Source organism: Capricornis sumatraensis, chromosome 22, assembly GCF_032405125.1.
Source record: "Capricornis sumatraensis isolate serow.1 chromosome 22, serow.2, whole genome shotgun sequence".
Classification (NCBI taxonomy): domain Eukaryota; kingdom Metazoa; phylum Chordata; class Mammalia; order Artiodactyla; family Bovidae; genus Capricornis; species Capricornis sumatraensis.
In genome coordinates, this window is record NC_091090.1 from 16,256,251 (window position 1) to 16,273,489 (window position 17,239).

Sequence of the window (17,239 nt, forward strand, 5' to 3'; positions counted from 1 at the left end):
GCCCCTGCCCCTCATGTGAATCACTCAGCTACTCCCAGTGGCACCGTGACAACCCGGGATCAGTCTGTGTGACTAAAATAACAGGCGTCAGACCAATTAGTGCCACTAGACGGGGAGGGAGCTCCGCGTCTGCACTGGAGGCCGCAGGCGCCTCTCCCGCTGTGCTCTAGGCGCGTTTCTCCAGGGGTCCTCCCCCCCGGCAGGTCCTCCCCTAGAGCCTTCTGCCTACACACTGCTTGGGTCCTTCCTTCACGTTCCATGGCCCGAGCACCCAGGCAATGCCTTTCCCAGCTCTTCTGACTTAATTGGTGTGATCTCGGCTCCCAAGCCCCTGCACCCTTCTGCTTGCCCTACTTGGCCTTGCTCCAGCCTCCCGCGCCTGTGCTGGAAGAGAGGCTGTGAGCAGGGGCCAGGTGGTCTGCGTTTGCCCCTCCTGCAAACTCCGCCAGGTTTCCTGGCCCCTCACCGGGAGCCTGTCCGGTCATGAGCGTGGCCCCGGCTGCCCACTGGCCCTGCGATGCCTCCCCGGCCTGCTGCCTCTTGAAGAGAATGGGTTAACTGCCCTCGGGACCACCACACAAGCACGAGTCCCCAGGTTGCCCTTCAGCACACAGGCTGCACTTCTGCTGCTGTGATCACAGGCAGGCACCAACTGGGGTGCCAGACCGCATCTGGGGGGCACAGGGACAAGTGGTGTCAGGTCGGCCTCCGCCCAGCAGCCCGAGCTCTCGATGTGGCTCCCACTGCGGCTCTGCCTGAGCAGGTGCTTTGTCACCGCCTTATTCCCCACCTGGGGTGGGGGCTCACCTTCACAGCCCCTCTCCTCCCTTGAATCCTGAATGCCACCCCATGACATTTTCTCGGCACACAGGTTCTTTATTGCCTTTCTCCTGGGCCAAGCCAGCACAAAGTCCTTCTGGAGCCCCAAGCCCCACAGCGGGAATGGGAGGCGAGAGGGGCCAGGCCAGCAGGAAGCCCTGCTCCAATGTCTGGGTCAGGGAGAAACAGCCCTTGTACCTTGGTCCTCTCGAGGCTCAAGGGCCTGCTTGGCTATGATCACGGAGCTGAGGGGAAGCCAGGGTTGACCGGAGAAATCGCAGCCTCACAGGGCCCAGTAGGCGTAGATGACCGTCAGCAGGAGGAAGATGGCCACAGACAGCAGCATGTTCTTGCGGTTCTCCTGCCGAAGCAACTTTAGCTCCTTCTCTGGGAGGAAAGGGGTGGTGGACAGGTGTCCTTGATCTGCATAGATCCTCACAACCTTCTGGCTATAGGTGCTGGGCCCAAAAAAGCCCCAACCCCCAATGTGGCTCAACCGTTTCTCTCCAAATGCAGCTGAAGACAGCATGTGTGCGAGAGTCAACAAAAGGGCTACACCTGAAAGCCCAGCGAGGTGGTGGCGTGGCCTCCCCAGAAGGGTCCTCCAGCTCATCCCTGAGTGGCCCCGTGGCGCCCCTCCTTCCGGGGCGTCTCATCCGGTCAAGCAGAGACTGAGGGCAGCTGGGCCCTCCTTAGGGAGCAGGCACACAGTAGGGCCACACGAGCAGTGCTTCAGTCTGCCCCCTGCTGGATGCCCAGCTAAGCGGGGACTAGTGATGGGGAGAGGCCGCCTGTGCTCACGGGGTGGTCAGGCTGTCTCAGGACGCCAGCCCAGCTGCTCTACAGCCACGCTGTGTCCGTTCATGACACAGAGGTGGTTGGTACTCTGGGGGCTAAACTGAGTGATAAATGCTACAATTTTGTGAAAACCGCCAGCTTTGAGGGGCAAACTGAGGTCTCATTTCTCCCTGTGTGAGGGAGTGGGGACATGTGCAAACCAGCCTTGGGGAGGCCAGACAGGACCCAGGCAGGGGTATGTGACACGCACTGTGCTTATAGTGCTGATTCAAATTCCCCCGCCGTATAACTATTCTAGGGCTGATTCTGGGCCAGGTCTGGCCCGCCAGGGTGACTAGAACAGAGCCCGAGGAGCCTGTGCAGACCCTTTACCTCCCAGGCCACTGGGCAGGGCGACATTGGGGTGGTGGGGGGCAGCGGCCACCCTCCAGCTCTGAGCCGGGTGTGGGCTCCCCCTGGCTCGGCGCCCGGCACCCAGAAGGTGGCAGCATTGCTCCACCCACAGCAGCCCTTCACAGCACCCATGTGGGAGGTTCACTGTCCCTCCTGGATCCCAAAGACCCTACTACCATCTTTCCCATTGCAAGGTTTTCCTGGGAGGGAACGGAGGTCTGCAAGGAGAGGGCCAGAACAGGCTTCCCAAGTCAGGAGAGTGAGAGGGATCTCAACCCGGCTACAGCCACCCCCTCCATCCTAGGGAGAGAACAGACCCTCTGGCCTCTCCATCTCCCTTGGAACAGAAGAGCAACCCTGCTCCTCTCCTAGGCTGCTGGGCCTTCAGTGGGGTCCTGAGGGCTGGCCCCCTCCTGAAGTGCACCCTTGACCCCCATCACTTTGTGGGCTCCCTAGGCTGTCTGCCCATTGCTGATCCTGGGACTGGAGGGGGATGCTGGCAATGGGAAGGAGCTTTCTTACCATAGTTGGAGGCTTTGTTCATCAGGCTGCTTTTCTCCTTCTCCAGAGACCTCCTGTGAGGGGGGAAGGTCAAAATAGCTCGAGCGCTTTTCCCACCTAAGGAGCAGCAGGCGTGCCATGGCAGGATGGACAAGAGGAACAAGGGCCCAGGTCTCTGGAGGCAGGGGTAGGGGAGGGGTGGAATGTGAAGGTCAGGACCCAGGGACAGATACGAAAGGGTGGAGGCCGTGGGGAGGGGCATCACCTGGCCTCTGAGCTCAGCTCCGCCCCACAGAGCCTGGAGTTCACCACCTCCAGATCTCTCCGACATTGTGACAGCTTCTTCTCCAGCCCATCAATCTGAAAAACACAGCACACCTAGCAGATAGAGATGGGTGGCAGAGTCTTCCAGTTTTCAAGACAGCTGGGATCCTGGGATGAGGAGGAAGGAGTCTCTCGGAGTCTTAGGACAGCATCCACACCCCGAGTCCATGCTTTGCTGTCCTCTACGTCCACGTGGTACAGCCTGAGCCCGGCTGGAGACACCTGTGAGTGTTGCTCAGGGTCTCCGAGCTGCCCTGACCCACCGGGCCAAACGGGATGGGGCAGACAGGAGCAGCCCTTCAGTCAGCTGTGTCCCCAGCTGGGCCCCACAGCAGGAACAACCAGGGCCCTGAATGTGGCAGGTTCTGCTACACAGGCGGAGCCTAGAATGAATGAGGTGATACGGGCAGCCTCTGCCTTTCCAAAGCACTCCATGCGCGATGAGACATCTAGGGGCCAAAAAGCAGGGGCATTTCTTCACATTGGTACACTTCATTTTAAAGTAACCCAAGTTGTAACAATACACATTTTCCCATGAGATTCAATAAAAATTACTGAAAGTACAGATCAAAAGTTTCTGACTTGGCTTTTGTGCAAAAGCATTGACCAGCATCAAGGTAGCTGTGACGTATGCGGTAAAATAGCTAAGCTCCTGAAAGACTACATGCCAAAGGTGCCAGCTCTCCCATTTATTTTGATTCTAGTTTCAGAGATGTGTTCTTGGGGAAATCATCTGAATTACGGGGAGATGCTTTATGAAATACTAGATTGGGTCGTTCACGGTCCTGGTGTCACGCGTTTGGCTTTCAGAATTCACCTGTCATCTGTCTCCAGGTGTCTTGTCAGCCACACCTCTTTGGGTCTGGGCCTGTTGCTTCTTGCGCCTCTGCCCTGCTGGTGGAGTCCAGACTGCAGTGGGTGGGAATTCAGGGGCCCTGTGTCCCTCACAGCAGCTGACTGAACAGTGCCCTGGGTCCAGCTCATGCTCGATCTTCCGTATGACCTCACTCACTGTTACCACAACCCTGGGAGGGATAGCAAGTAAGCACGTCGATTTCACAAATGGGAGACTGGGTCCCCCAGATGGGAGGACTTTACTGAGAAGTTAGGGTAGAACGCCCCTCTCCTTGAAGGTCTCAGCCAGCTCTGCTCCAGCCCTTTCTGGAGTGGCCCCTGTACAGACGGAAATCAATGACTGCACAGACCAATCCCAGCATCCCTGGTGTTCTGGGGACAGCGTCAGTTTCCCTTGAAGACTGGGCCTTCAGCCCCTCCTCCTGGCCCACACCCACCCCGGTCCTTCTGGGTCAGCCTCCTTCCCTTGTCCCAACGCTCAGCCCAAATCACACACCACCTACCCGGTTCCCTGCAGGCCCCGCTGCCACCGACTCCAGCTCTGGAAGCAGGGCGTTGTGGGCGGGAGCCACTGCAGAGCCTTAACTGCGTCATTTCCTGCTTGGTTAATTGCGTCATTTCCTGCTGGTGGGTTCCAAAGGGAGGGCTGTCCTAGAACAGCCCTAGCCAGGAGACGGGGCCTGTGCCTGGGAAGGCCAAAGGCCGTCCTGAACCTGTGCTGTAGGGACACCAGCGCCAGGGAGCCAGGCTCAGGGAACGGAAACAGCCTGATGTGAAGGTTAGTGGAGACGGAGCCAGGAGGAACAGGTGACAGGCCACTGCGAGGCCTGCACTTCACAGCAGCACCCCCAACACACACAGCTGCCCCTCAGGCCCTGAGACTTGTGGTTTCCATTTCCTGGTGCAGAAACCAAAATCAAGGCACCAAATTCTATGCTGGGCCCCACACAAATTCTTGCTGCGCTCTCTCCTCCATGAGGCCTTTTCTGCGGCCCTTGGCTGGAAAGGTGTTGCCTCCTTCCCTGGGCAGATTAGCCAATCCTTCTCTCATGAAGCCAAGCGCACATTATGTCATCCAGCTGTGGGTGTCCAAACCTCATCTTGCCAAACTCCGGGAGCCCCTTGGGTAGATGATACAAATCTGCAACCCAGGGTCACGTCTTGCCTAGATCAACCCACTCTACTTACGTGTGATGCTGGCCTCTAAGGAAGCCTGACTGTAGCGCCTGCCCTAGAAGGCGTGGTGGCCATCTGTCCCCTCTCTGTGGCCACTATAAGGCATGGCCTACTGCAGTCCGTGTTTGTAGCCATGGAGGAATGAGGGGGGCTAGGCCTCATTTAGCACATGGCGTCTGAAACTCTCCCCTCATGCCCACAGAAGCAGAGAGAAGCTAGGAGAAGCGGTGGTACATGCACGTGGATTATATACTTTGTGGACCACCCCATGCAAGTATTAGTGCTAGGTTACATCTCTCCCTGCCACCCTTTGGCCAGGCCCTGGTTTGCATGTCATTCTGTGGAGGAATTTCGGGGCTTTCCATCCCTAAACACCTTTACAAGGCTACCGGGGGCCAGGAACTCATCATGCTAAGTAAAACCTTTAAATTGAGGTTGGCAAACTGCAAGTGGGCATGCCAGTCTGCTGTCACGCTCCAGGCAGGGCCTGTGGAACTGGCAGCTGGAGGCCTTAATCTGAACGAGCCCAATTTATCTGCAGTTCCATGAATACCCCACTTTCACTTACCACTTTTTAATGAACATAAACAGACTAACACAAATCAAGGTTTCAGGGACTCAAGTTCTAACTTCCCTCCATGAATATTTATGGCCTGCTGCAGCTCTCTCTGATTCCCTTCTAAACATCAAATCCTTTAAACCCAGCTGTCTGCTGTGGGCAGAGTGAGGGCAGTCTGGACTGTCGGGAGGCTCTTCAGCAGGCCACAGACCCATCCTCAGAAGGTGGCCCCCCGCAGTCCAACACCCTGCAGCACTTGCCGAAGCAGAAGCCGGTTCTCAAGCAGCCATAATAATGGGTGTAAAAGTTCTAGTGACCTAGGGACTTCCCTAGTGGCCCAGTGATTAAGAATCTGCCTGCCAATGCAGGGACATGTGTTCGATCCCTGGTCTGGGAAGATTCCACGTGACACGGGGCAACTAAGCCACTGCAATAAGAACCCGGCACATTGAAACAAAGAGTAGCCCTTGCTCACTGCAACGAAGACCCAGTAAGTAGAGGCAAAAATAAATTTTCTGGTGACCTACTGGCTGCCGATCAGGCAGGGAGGGAAGGTCAAGATGCATCTTTTAAGTTGTGACTGGGGTCAGGGAGTGATGGCCACAGAGCAGAGCTAGCCCAGCAAGATGGAACCTGAAATATAGGCGAGCACCCAGGAAGCAGTCCTAAAATAAGCCTCTAGTTGGCTTTTCAGTCAACAATGACAAGCACATAGGTAACACACTTTGCAGATTCCCCCAAACAAATCTATAGTCTTCGATCAGCCTCCTCTCTGCCACCAGGCTGAAGGCAACAGAGGACAGGACAGCCAGGACCAGGAGAGAAAACATGGGTTAGGACCAGAATAAGGAGACAAATGTCAAGAAGATTCTGGAAGCATAAGGGTCAGAGCTGGGCAAGCAGTTGGAAGACCAAGTGCCCAGAGGCCTGAAGCTGTAGTTTCTGAGAAGTGTGGTAACAGGAAGTATGGGCTGTAATCTGGTGACTTAGCCCGCCAGTCACCTGCTGTGTGTCTAGGTGACTTCCTTAATTCTGTGCCTCAGTTTACTCGAGTGTAAAACAAAGGTAATAATGTTTCCTATTTCCAAGAGTTGTGGAGATGATACAAAGCAATACATGTAAGGTATTAATATTAGAACAGTGCCTCACACACACAGTGAAGGTTTAACAAGTGTTTGCTATCATTATTAGAGAATGGTTTTCAACTAGATCTTTAGGGAATAAAAAGAAAATTGAGTTAATTTGTGGCAAGAGTAAGAGGAGCAAGAAACGGGGGTGTGAAATGGAGCGAACTCCCCGTTGGTCACTGGCTGGTAGCAGCACGAGGGGAGCCCCTCGGCTCAGGTACGGCCATCCTGTCCATGGAGGGTCAGCAGGGCCTACAGGGTCGGCCATCAGAACAGTCATGCCTCCAGACCAGCCTCCCCAGCCGGCTTGGGACGCGGCACACTGGGGACTTTATGACCCTGCCCTGGGATGAACCTGGGGTGGTCTGGAGCCAGTGCCATGTTGTAAAGGTTGGGCCTGGTGGAAGCAGAGGTCAAGAGGGCAAGGGCAGCAGCTAGAGTCAGAACAGACTCAAGTGTGGTCTGAGCCCCAGCAGGCATCTGAGAAGATGCGGAACAGCAGGTGGGGGCTGGCAGCTGGCGCCCAGGTTCCCTGAAGCCACGGCTTTCTGGGGCTGGGTGCTCAGCTAAACTGGGAACAGGAATGCAAAGCCCAGGACTTCAGGTAGAAAGAGGCTCCATCAGAGATCTGACCAACTCTGACAGGAAGGGAAGATAACACTCTGGAGGCCAGGGAGGCTCCCGGGACTCCTGCCCAACAGGCTAGAAAGTAGGCATTCGGCAGGAGGAGCATGGCTGCCCCACTGGTTCAGTTGTAGGACTTTCCTGGAGCGGTCTGCTGGCTGTGACTCTCACAGGTACAGTAACAGCTAGGGTGGGCACTGAGGCAACCCCTCATTCAGGTTGTGTGGGAGTAGAGAGTGGATGCCCCTGGCGGGCAGTAACATGGATGAGAGAAGTGTCCACGCATTACATTTATACTCAGAAGACCAAGTGTCTGTTTTACTACAGGGGAATAGAACAGTGTGTCTCAGTCAGTAGGCGAAGCACGGCTGCACAGGGGCCCGAGGGATCAGTAAGGCCGTGGTGTGAGCTCCACACCACTGTTTGCCTTCTGGCACGCCACACAGAGCCAAGCACCCGCTAGGTGTTGTGTAAACTTGTGTGCAAGCAGCTCAGGGGGCCAGGAAACAGGTGGTGAACAGGCAGCCTGTCCTGAGAGTAAAGTCTGCTCTCGACCCCAAGACCAGCAGTGGCTAAAACCTGCCCATGGAGACTGCCAGTCTGAGCCGTGGTGGGGAAGAAGGGAGGAGGAGAAAGGCAGGGAGCCTCTCTCAAGGAGTGGGGAGCTGAGGGCCCCGGGGGAGGTCCTGGAGACGGGAGCCAGAAAGTCTATATTGTGTTGGCCAAAAAGTTTGCTCAGGGTTTTCTGTACCATCGTATGAAAAGATCTGAACGAATTTTCTGGCCAACTCAATACTTTAACCAGAAGCCCACGAGGGATTCCTCTCAGTCAGAACGGGAACTGCCGCCCTTCTCACCCAGGCTTGGGCTGGGGGATTGGAGGCTGGGCAGTGGGCAGAGAATCAGGCTCAGTGAGAACTGTAAGACCAAGGATTCTCCCCCGAGGCGGGGGTGTTTCCTGCAGCAGGTCTCGGGGTTCTGAAGGCAGACTGACGCTAAGGTCAGAAGAGGCCCCGGCCCCAGCCAAGTGAGGCCACTGCTCCTGCTGGCCGGCACTGGGGCCAGGGCCCCTCCGTCAGAAGCAGCTCTGGGCTCCCTGCAGGCAGTTCAGTATTAAGCAAAACCACCTCTGCCGCCTGACTTGGGGAATAACACCCTATCCTCACAGCTTTAGGGAAATCTCCCTGGGGTCCTATATGCCATAACACCACTGTGTTAAGAGAAACTGTAAAATTCTCCCAGAATCCCCAGGGGGGATCTTTTCAGGAGTGTGGAGCCTCCTGGTACTGAAGTGGCCCCTTTCGGGGCAGGGAAGGATAAGCACTCAGCATCCTGGTCAGGCCAAGCCCGGGGGCGGCCATTTCCAGATCTGCCAACAAGCACGAGCTGTAGGCTGTGGCTCTCCCACTGAAGATTCTCCTACTGAAGGTGCTGAATGGTGCTCCCAGAAGCATCCTGACAGCCCAGGAGGTGGCCCCCGTCCACTTCCTAAGAAGCCACTGTCTAGGGCCAGACTTTCTTCTGGAAAAGGGCAGAGGCACACTTGGGGCTTGGCGCTGCCAGGCAAGCCACTGTGCTTTCCAGTTTAGGAAGTCGTTTCCAGTCTTGCTGGCCTTGCTCTTGGGAGCTTCTGGACTCTAAGTGACAAGGGGCTGAGAATGAGTTAAGGGTCAAGCAGCGGTCACGGGGCATATCCTGCACTGGCCTGGCCAGATCCTTCCTGCACCGAGACCTAACGATGAGCATGCTGTTGAGGGACCCGAGCCCAAGTCAAATCATGGCCTTACACGTGTCTGGATGGCAGCGTGCCGGTCAGAGCAGCCTCTGGAAGCCTAGGGTCCACAGTAATACCGGCAGCAGCCAGCACTCTGGGAGCAGGCACTGCTCTAAACGCCTCACGTGGCTCCCTCACAGGATGCTCACGATAACCCTGGGCGGTGAGAAGTGTCAGTGTCCGCATCCTGCGGATGAGGAAACCTGGGCCACGGGGATGAAGTAACCTGTCCAGGGTCACACAGCCGGTACCTGAGGGGGTAGTGGTGGGCGTCAGCACTGTGAGCCACCAGCCTGTAGCCACTTTCAGCTCTTAGGCGAAACCTCCACTTACACCCTGGGCCAGTCTGTGGGCAGCTTCCCGCATGCTCCTCACTGTCTGCATCAACTCTGCAAGAAAGGGACCTTCCCCTTTTTACGGAGGAGAAAACTCCTGCACGTTTATGCAAACGGATTTAGGTCACAGCACTGGGAAGTTGCAGAATTGGGGTCTGAATCGGTGTTTTTCTGCTTCAGAGCTCATGCTCTTTCCACCACTTCAAGCTCTTTCACCAAAATCCCTCATGAAAACATTCATGACAAAGAAGGGTTCTGTGGAACAAAATCATTACACATCCCAGTTGAAGCCCATCTAAGCTTGTTGATCGGGCTTTAACAGATTCTCTGCTCTGAATAATCTTGTACAAGGGCTTTGCTTGGTTTCTGTCCACATAACAGATACTCGCTGTGAGGGAAGAATCTGTTTGCCTGGAGACAGTGAGATGGGAGCCTAGCGTGTCCTCACACTGAAGGCAATTATTACCTTCCAACTCTGAGCTTCAGACATCCGAGGCACCCTCCCCCAAATGACCTATGCTGCCAAAGCACCCTGACAAAGCACACAGAACAAATACATGTCTGAGAAGGAAAAAGGTGGGCTAGTTGGGCCTGAAAACCTCTTCTTTCCCCATAGCCTTTCTTCTTACTTGTTAACAATCCACAGCCCGAAGAGTGGGGTCAACTGTTTCATCTCTAGCCCCAGCAGTCCGCGAATTGGATTTCTGGAAACCCACTCATTCTCACATGTCAGGGAAGCCCCAGGACATTTATTACGATGGGGAGAGAAGCCAGCCCGCCAGCCCAGATGGTCTCCAGCTTCCCATCTGGGGCCTTGAAGCCACACAGCCAACTCACATGAGGGTCACGGGCTCTGATTTTCCAGGGGACCAGCCTCAAACCCCAGAGGACGGATTACCCTGATAGCCCCTAAGGGATGTTTTTCTGTGGAGGAAGAAAACAAAAACCTCCACCATGGCTCCCAAATCATCAGAAGTTTCTCTGCTAGGCTGGGCAGACGACAGCAAACCCACCCAGTTTTTAATCAATGAACAGTTTCAGGAAAAGCAGAGAGTTAAGGGGCTTGTCATTTCTCTGGAGAGTCACTCCCTGCCCCAGGTCAGAACTTGGGGGCCGGGCTGAAGCCCTAACAAGCTCTGAAGCCTTCTGAGACCCCCCTGGCCTCCGAGCAGCTCACAAGCAGATCCATGTCAGTCTGTGCCTGGAGCCTTCAGTCGTCCCTAGACCAGAACACCTGAGATTTGTTTTCTCTTCTTTCCCCCAATATATAATTTTTGATAAATTAGCAAAAGCCTCTTCATCGCTGAAAGGCTCAGAGCCCTTTTTAAGAATTGGCATCCACCCCACGCCTTATGAATTCATTAATTAAGATGCTGGCAAACAGCCACTCCACACACGCTGACATCCAGCCGTGTTAGGTAATGAGGTTTTAGTCTCCTGACCCCCGTCAAGTGGAGTGGAGCCAGACACAGGCTGCCCAAGAGAAATCACCTGCCCAATGGCGACCTGTCGCTTGTGCCTGGCAGCAGGTGAGGCTTATTTAATGGTCAGTTGCCCTTGAACTGTGTCCACAGGCCTCAAGCCTTTCTCCCAGCAGCAGCCAGCAAGGCGGTGTCCAGATGCCTGCTCCACTGTGGCCTCCTGACCTCTGACCGATGAACCAGTCAACTGGGCCCAGAAGTCAAGAGGTGAGGGTTCAATGCCTCCTCTAGCTTTTCAAGGCCGATTCAGTAAATATTTATTGATGGCCCACTAGGCTGCTTCTAACCTTTGTCGAAGCAAGTTGGTAGGTTCCTGTTTCAGAACCGAGACAGTCTTCATCCACACGCAGTGCTGCTGCCGCTCACTGCCCTCAGGGAGTTCACAGCGGGGGCTGACGGCGCACAAACACAAGTGTCCCGGATCCCCTCCTCCCGGGGCTCATCCTGCCTTGGTCAATGTTTCCTCTCATCCTACCACCTGTCCTTCACCATCACTGATCCTGGCCTCCCTCTCTGGTAAGAACAGTGAATTTTAAATGACTACCACTCACTTTTATTCCCTCTAGTTGGTCAACACAACATTGACTCCCAACCCCTCATCCTTTGCATGCCACCACAGAAGTTAGAAAAGCTCAAAGATACTTTTCCAGCCTCAGGGCAGCCAGAAATGGTCACGTTCCAGATCTAAGCAATGAGAAGATCCAGAAGTCAGCTGGGAGACTCCCAAGAGAGCTTATGCTTCACTGATAAAAAGGACAAAGAGTGTTATAGTTCCTTTTTCTTGTTCTCCCTGACTTAAAGTTGAATATGATGACTGGGGCTGTGGCAGCTATCTTGTGAATAGAGGAAACAGCTAAGAAAATGCAGAAACACCAGCCCTGACATAGCTGACCTTTTGAACTGAAGTCAGTAGCTACCTCTCTCTCCAAATTTCTTGTGATGGGGGAAAAAAGTGTATTCTTGTTTTTTTAGGTCACTGAGGTCAGTTTTCTGTAACTTGTAGCTTAAAAGTTTTCCAAACTGATAGATTTTTGTACTGGGCCCCAGATCCAACTCTCTAAATGTCAGCCAAGACACTGCACATCTGTTAACTGAAGACTGTTGAAACATTTAAAGACACTAGGTGAATGGTCCAGCTGTGGCGGGAAAGTACAGTAACCAAATAACAGGTCATTACTATCAGATACTAAAAAACAAACAGGTTTTATGTGAGCCAAAATCCTATCCACTGAGACTGAAATGCAACCTTTCCCTCAGGCAGAATCCTTCTATCAGTTTAGATGGAAATACAATCTTTCCTTCCTCCCACACAATTTGAAAATCAGTACCAGAGCTGGTGATTTCTCATCTGAATTATAATTCTCTCTTGTTATTCAGAATAAAACTTGGTAGCCAGTTTTTCCCCAAATCTGAGATCTCACAAGGTGGCACATGAGTTGGATAAAAAGGCTTTCAAAGGAGCCACAAGTTGGGGAGGGTGAGAGATGCCTTGGTGTCCTGGGAGGTGACTGTCCGGTCCAGCTGGCCAGAGCCAGCCCTCAGGGGGAGTGCTGCCTGCTCAGTAATTGCTTCATTACAGCAAGTGGAGCCTGTTTGCAGGTCCTGAAATCACTCACTTGTGGGGGTTTTACTGCACTCGTCAGATTAACAAACATTTTTGATTAAATCACCACTTCATTGGCTCGGAGCACATGACTCTTAATAACAGGACAGTATCTGCTGCTCCCGAACACCAGTGCACATTCAATACTCAGATCTGCAGGGGGCAAAGGAGGAGCAAGGTGAGGAGACAGCCAGAAGCCAAGTTTTTTTCTCACGCGCACAGTTGCAGAGATCAAACCTTAGAATATCCAAACAGAAGTAACCTAATCATCAAGATGACCAGCGTAAATACTTATACTGACACTGACAGGTTAATAAAAAAATGGGCAAAACTGATTGGTATAAGGCACTAGGAGGGCAGGCACATCACCATATCAAAACACTTTTAAAATTCACATCAGGGACTTCCCTGGTGGTCCAGTGGCTAAGAATCCATGCTCCCAATATAGGCGGCCCAGGTTCCATCCTTGGTCAGGGAACTAGATCCCACATGCTGCAACTAAGAGTTTGCATGCTCCAACAACAACAAAAAAACTCACTTGTCGAAAGACAGACCCAAAGTAAGATCCCAGCTGTCACAAGTAAGCAGCCAAAACAAAGAAAGTAAATAAAAATAAAAATGAAAAAAGGAAAGGTATATAATAAAACAAGTATCAGACAAACAGAAGCCATCTATGATCTATATGTGGACCACAGTCACTGAGTCTGCAAGCCCTGGTGATGTTCAAGTCCTTCATGTCACCAATGAGGAAACTATAAAGTCCAAACTTAGTTACTACGGAAGGATGGCTACAGATCAGAAAGCCTTGTTTACTGATTATCCACTGCGTGTCACACGTGCTCCTTTACAAACACTCTCTCATTTAATCCTCAGAACTACCCTGTGAGGTAAGATGCCGTCTGCTGAGGAGACTCAGGCTGTCCAGTAAAATACACTTCCATCTTCTTCCACAGAAATGGAGCCCTAGTTGGGCACATGGTCTCCTAGGTGATGAATGTATTTACGAGCCACCCCTTACAGGCCTTGCATCCTAGCTGCAATCTTTGCCAGTGGGGAGAGGGCACTTTGGGCCCAATATTCTTAAGACACTGAGTGTGCTTCCTCCACTCCATCTTTCCAGTCAGTGAACACTTCAATGTGGTGCAACCTAGCTTCCTTCATGAGGTGACAACAAGGCCCTGGGGGACAGCAGAACCACAAGACCGAAGGAATATGGTAGAACCACTACTGCCCTGGTGCCCTAGACCAGGAGTTGGCAAACAATGGCCTGCAGGTCAAATACGGTCCACGACTTGTTTCTGTAAATCAAAGCTTTATTGGGTGTATGACTTGCTTTTGTAAATAAAGTTTTATTGGACCACTCATTAATTTACATACCACCTATGGCTGCTTTTTGTGCTAAGTATAGTTTTTGGTTATTTTTTAATATAGTTGAGTCTCATTATTTTGGTAGTTATGTTCTGTAAAGTTGCCAACAAAAAATTAGCAAATACTGAACCAAGTTAGGTTCCAGAGAGCCTCTGGTCACAATATTTTTACCAGCTGATCAATACAAAACCCTGTGTGCTTGTGTCTAAAGAGACCTTATTTAATATATATTGTTGTTTAATTAACATTGAACTCACATCCAACAGCACGATAACTATGACTGGGAAACCTAATCTAACACACATATTTTTCTCCATAAGGCACGTCTCAGCCTTCTTGCACTTTGGAAGACTAAACACTTCAGCCCTACACTTGAGGGCCATTTTAAACTGCAAGATCACCAACAAAAAGCACAACAATGCAAGAAACTTGGTACTAACTAGACCAGAAAAAGGACACTAGTTCATAGCTCACAGAAGAGTTGAAAAATAAAGACACACTATTGCTTTGTTTGACCGTAACTGGACATGTGTGCCTCAGGTGAATGAAATCTCAATGCTTTGAGTCAGTTTGGTAGTTACTACAGAAGCGTTTCAAATATTGATTTGGGGGTAACAAGCACATTTTAGCAAGCAGACAAATGCACAATACGTGATCTGTGAACAATGAGGGTTAACTGTAGTTGCAATAGAGACCATATGGCCCATAAAGCCGAAAACATTTACTATCTGATCCTTTATAAACAAACAAAACCCCGAATTTTGGGATTTCTGTCACAGCAGCTTGTCATGTCCTAATACAGGCTATAAAGTCTAGCCTCTTCCCATTTCAGAGTGCCATCTCATTTTAGCATCTAGATTCGATTTTATTGTGCGTTAGTCACTTAGTTGTGTCTGACACTTTGCGACCCCACGGACTGTATCCCGCCAGGCTCCTCTGTCCGTGGAATTCTCTAGGCAAGAATACTGGAGTGAGTCATCATTTCCTTCTCCAGCGGATCTTCCCGACTCAGGGGTTGAACCCAGTCTTCCCAAAGTTTGTGTTTTTCCACAACATCTTACAGAAACACTCGAATGAAATTTGTGGCCATCCCAATGCAAGAAGATTCCACCAACCTTGTTCCCTACCGAGTAGGCCAGTATTTCTCAAGTGGTGGTACTAAAACCTCCTGCATTAAGCATGGATGTAGCTTGTTAAAAATACAGATACTAAACGACCCAATCAAAAAATGGGCCAAAGAACTAAATAGACATTTCTCCAAAGAAGACATACGGATGGCTAACAAACACATGAAAAGATGCTCAACATCACTCATTATCAGAGAAATGCAAATCAAAACCACAATGAGGTACCACTTCACACCAGTCAGAATGGCTGCGATCCAAAAATCTGCAAGCAACAAATGCTGGAGAGGGTGTGGAGAAAAGGGAACCCTCCTACACTGTTGGTGGGAATGCAAACTAGTACAGCCACTATGGAGAACAGTGTGGAGATTCCTTAAAAAATTGCAAATAGAACTACCTTATGACCCAGCAATCCCACTGCTGGGTATACACACCGAGGAAACCAGAATTGAAAGAGACACATGTACCCCAATGTTCATCGCAGCACTGTTTATAATAGCCAGGACATGGAAACAACCTAGATGTCCATCAGCAGATGAATGGATAAGGAAGCTTTGGTACATATACACGATGGAGTATTACTCAGCCATTAAAAAGAATTCATTTGAATCAGTTCTGATGAGATGGATGAAACTGGAGCCGATTATACAGAGTGAAGTAAGCCAGAAAGAAAAACACCAATACAGTATACTAACACATATATATGGAATTTAGAAAGATGGCAATGACGACCCTGTATGCAAGACAGGAAAAAAGACACAGCTGTGTATAACGGACTTTTGGACTCAGAGAGAGAGGGAGAGGGCGGGATGATTTGGGAGAATGGCATTCTATCATGTATACTATCATGTAAGAATTGAATCGCCAGTCTATGTCTGATGCAGGATACAGCATGATTGGGGCTGGTGCATGGGGATCACCCACAGAGATGTTATGGGGAGGGAGGTGGGAGGGGGTTTCATGTTTGGGAACACATGTAAGAATTAAAGATTTTAAAATTTAATAATAAAAAAAAAAATAATAAAAAAAATAAACAATTCTAATATTAAGAAAAAAAAAAAAAATACAGATACTTTGTTAAGAATACACAACCAAGTTCTACTGAATTACCTGGGATGGGATGGGGGAGAATTCAACTCCCCATTTTTAACAAGACAGATGATCCTTAATGCATTCTTAAGACTGAGAACCACTGAACTGGGAGTAAGTTCAAGAAGACAAGTACCCAGTATATTTCCTGCAACCGCTGAAAGGGTGATCTAAGGGAACCATAAAACCGGAGAAACAAGATGCAGCAGAGGGCAAACCACCTGTGCTTGATTTTGGGCACCTCAAGCATTTCCACTCAGGCTCTACTTGAAACTTCAGTTTCCCCATCTGTAAAAATCTCACAGGCTTGTAGTGAGGATTAACCAGGAATGCAAATAAAGTAACAAATAGCACTTGCTCAATAGGCGTCAATTTTCTTTCCTTTCCTTATGCAGTTATTTGTAAGCTCTTTGAGAACACCATTCCAGAATCCTCTACAGATTTCCACAAAGTACTTTTCAAGCCTCATGCTTCAGTACCCCAGAAGAAAACTTCCCCATCTCAGGCCACCAGTAATACATTAAACAGTATGGGGACCCTCACCTTCGGGGGTCCCCTCATATACAGATTTCTACCCCTTGGGGATCCCCCTCACTTCCGAGTACCCGCCCCTTCTGGGTTCCCCCTTTCACTTAAACGTTTCCTCTCAGGGCCTCCAAATTTCCGTACCGCGCCCTCTTTGGGGCTCCCCTTACCCGCGAGTCTCTTCCCCTCTGGGAGTCCCCTCACCTTCTGTTCCCACCTCTCGTGACCCCTCGGGCTCTGCAACCTTCGATTCTCCCAGGGGGCCGTCTCACCCTCGCGTCCCCCTCCCAAACCCACGTCGCCCTCATTTCCTCCCCTTAATCCTTCCTCCAACCAGTAGCCCGGCCGACCCACCACCCGCCAAAGGGAGAAGTTCACGAAGTGCTGCAGCCCCCGTTTCTCCCCTCACCTCTAAAGCGACGCCCAGATTCTCCCGCTTCTTTTTAGTCATGTTACTCGACGGGTTCCCGGAGTCATTGTTGGACGCGCCCACTGGTGGCGCCACGCATGTGCAAAGTCTCGTGCTTCTCCCTCATTGGCCGCCGAGGTGGCGGGAGGCGGGACTAGTGGCGGTCGCTATCTAGCTGAGGGGCGTGGCCATCTTGGTACGGCCATGTTTGTGAGGGGCAACCCTTCTTTGTGGCCTCAGCGTAGAGGGCGGTGGGGAGAGAGTACCTGGATTGGTCCGGAAGGAACGATGTCCCGCCCAGGGGTGGAGCTATCCCTTTCCTTCCTTACCCAAAGCCGCTTTACAGCACAAGAGA

The 17,239-nt window shown here is 51.5% G+C and overlaps 1 protein-coding gene across 2 annotated transcripts; it reads right to left on the bottom strand.

Annotated features, from left to right (window-relative positions):
• Window positions 1-881: 881 nt before the first annotated feature.
• Window positions 882-16,961, bottom strand: CCDC167 (coiled-coil domain containing 167). 2 transcript variants are annotated; one of them, XM_068960954.1, is made up of 4 exons: window positions 16,885-16,961; window positions 2,777-2,871; window positions 2,533-2,585; window positions 882-1,180 (listed from the first exon to the last, which is right to left on the bottom strand). In XM_068960954.1, the coding sequence occupies exons 1-4, from the start codon at window positions 16,924-16,926 to the stop codon at window positions 1,035-1,037; spliced, it is 336 nt and encodes a 111-aa protein (XP_068817055.1). In that variant the 5' UTR covers window positions 16,927-16,961; the 3' UTR covers window positions 882-1,034. The 2 variants fall into 2 exon arrangements, with proteins under 2 accessions (XP_068817055.1, XP_068817056.1); XM_068960955.1 differs by having other exon boundaries at window positions 882-1,206.
• Between the last annotated feature and the right edge of the window lie 278 nt (window positions 16,962-17,239).

Excerpts from the sequence above, each read along its gene's own strand:
- CCDC167 (XM_068960954.1), bottom strand. The coding sequence starts at position 16,926 with ATGACTAAAAAGAAGCGGGAGAATCTGGGCGTCGCTTTAGAG. Across the intron at positions 2,872-16,884 it reads ATCTGGGCGTCGCTTTAGAG|ATTGATGGGCTGGAGAAGAA; the intron begins GTGAGGGGAGAA and ends TGTGTTTTTCAG. Across the intron at positions 2,586-2,776 it reads GAGCTGAGCTCAGAGGCCAG|GAGGTCTCTGGAGAAGGAGA; the intron begins GTGATGCCCCTC and ends CCCCCCTCACAG.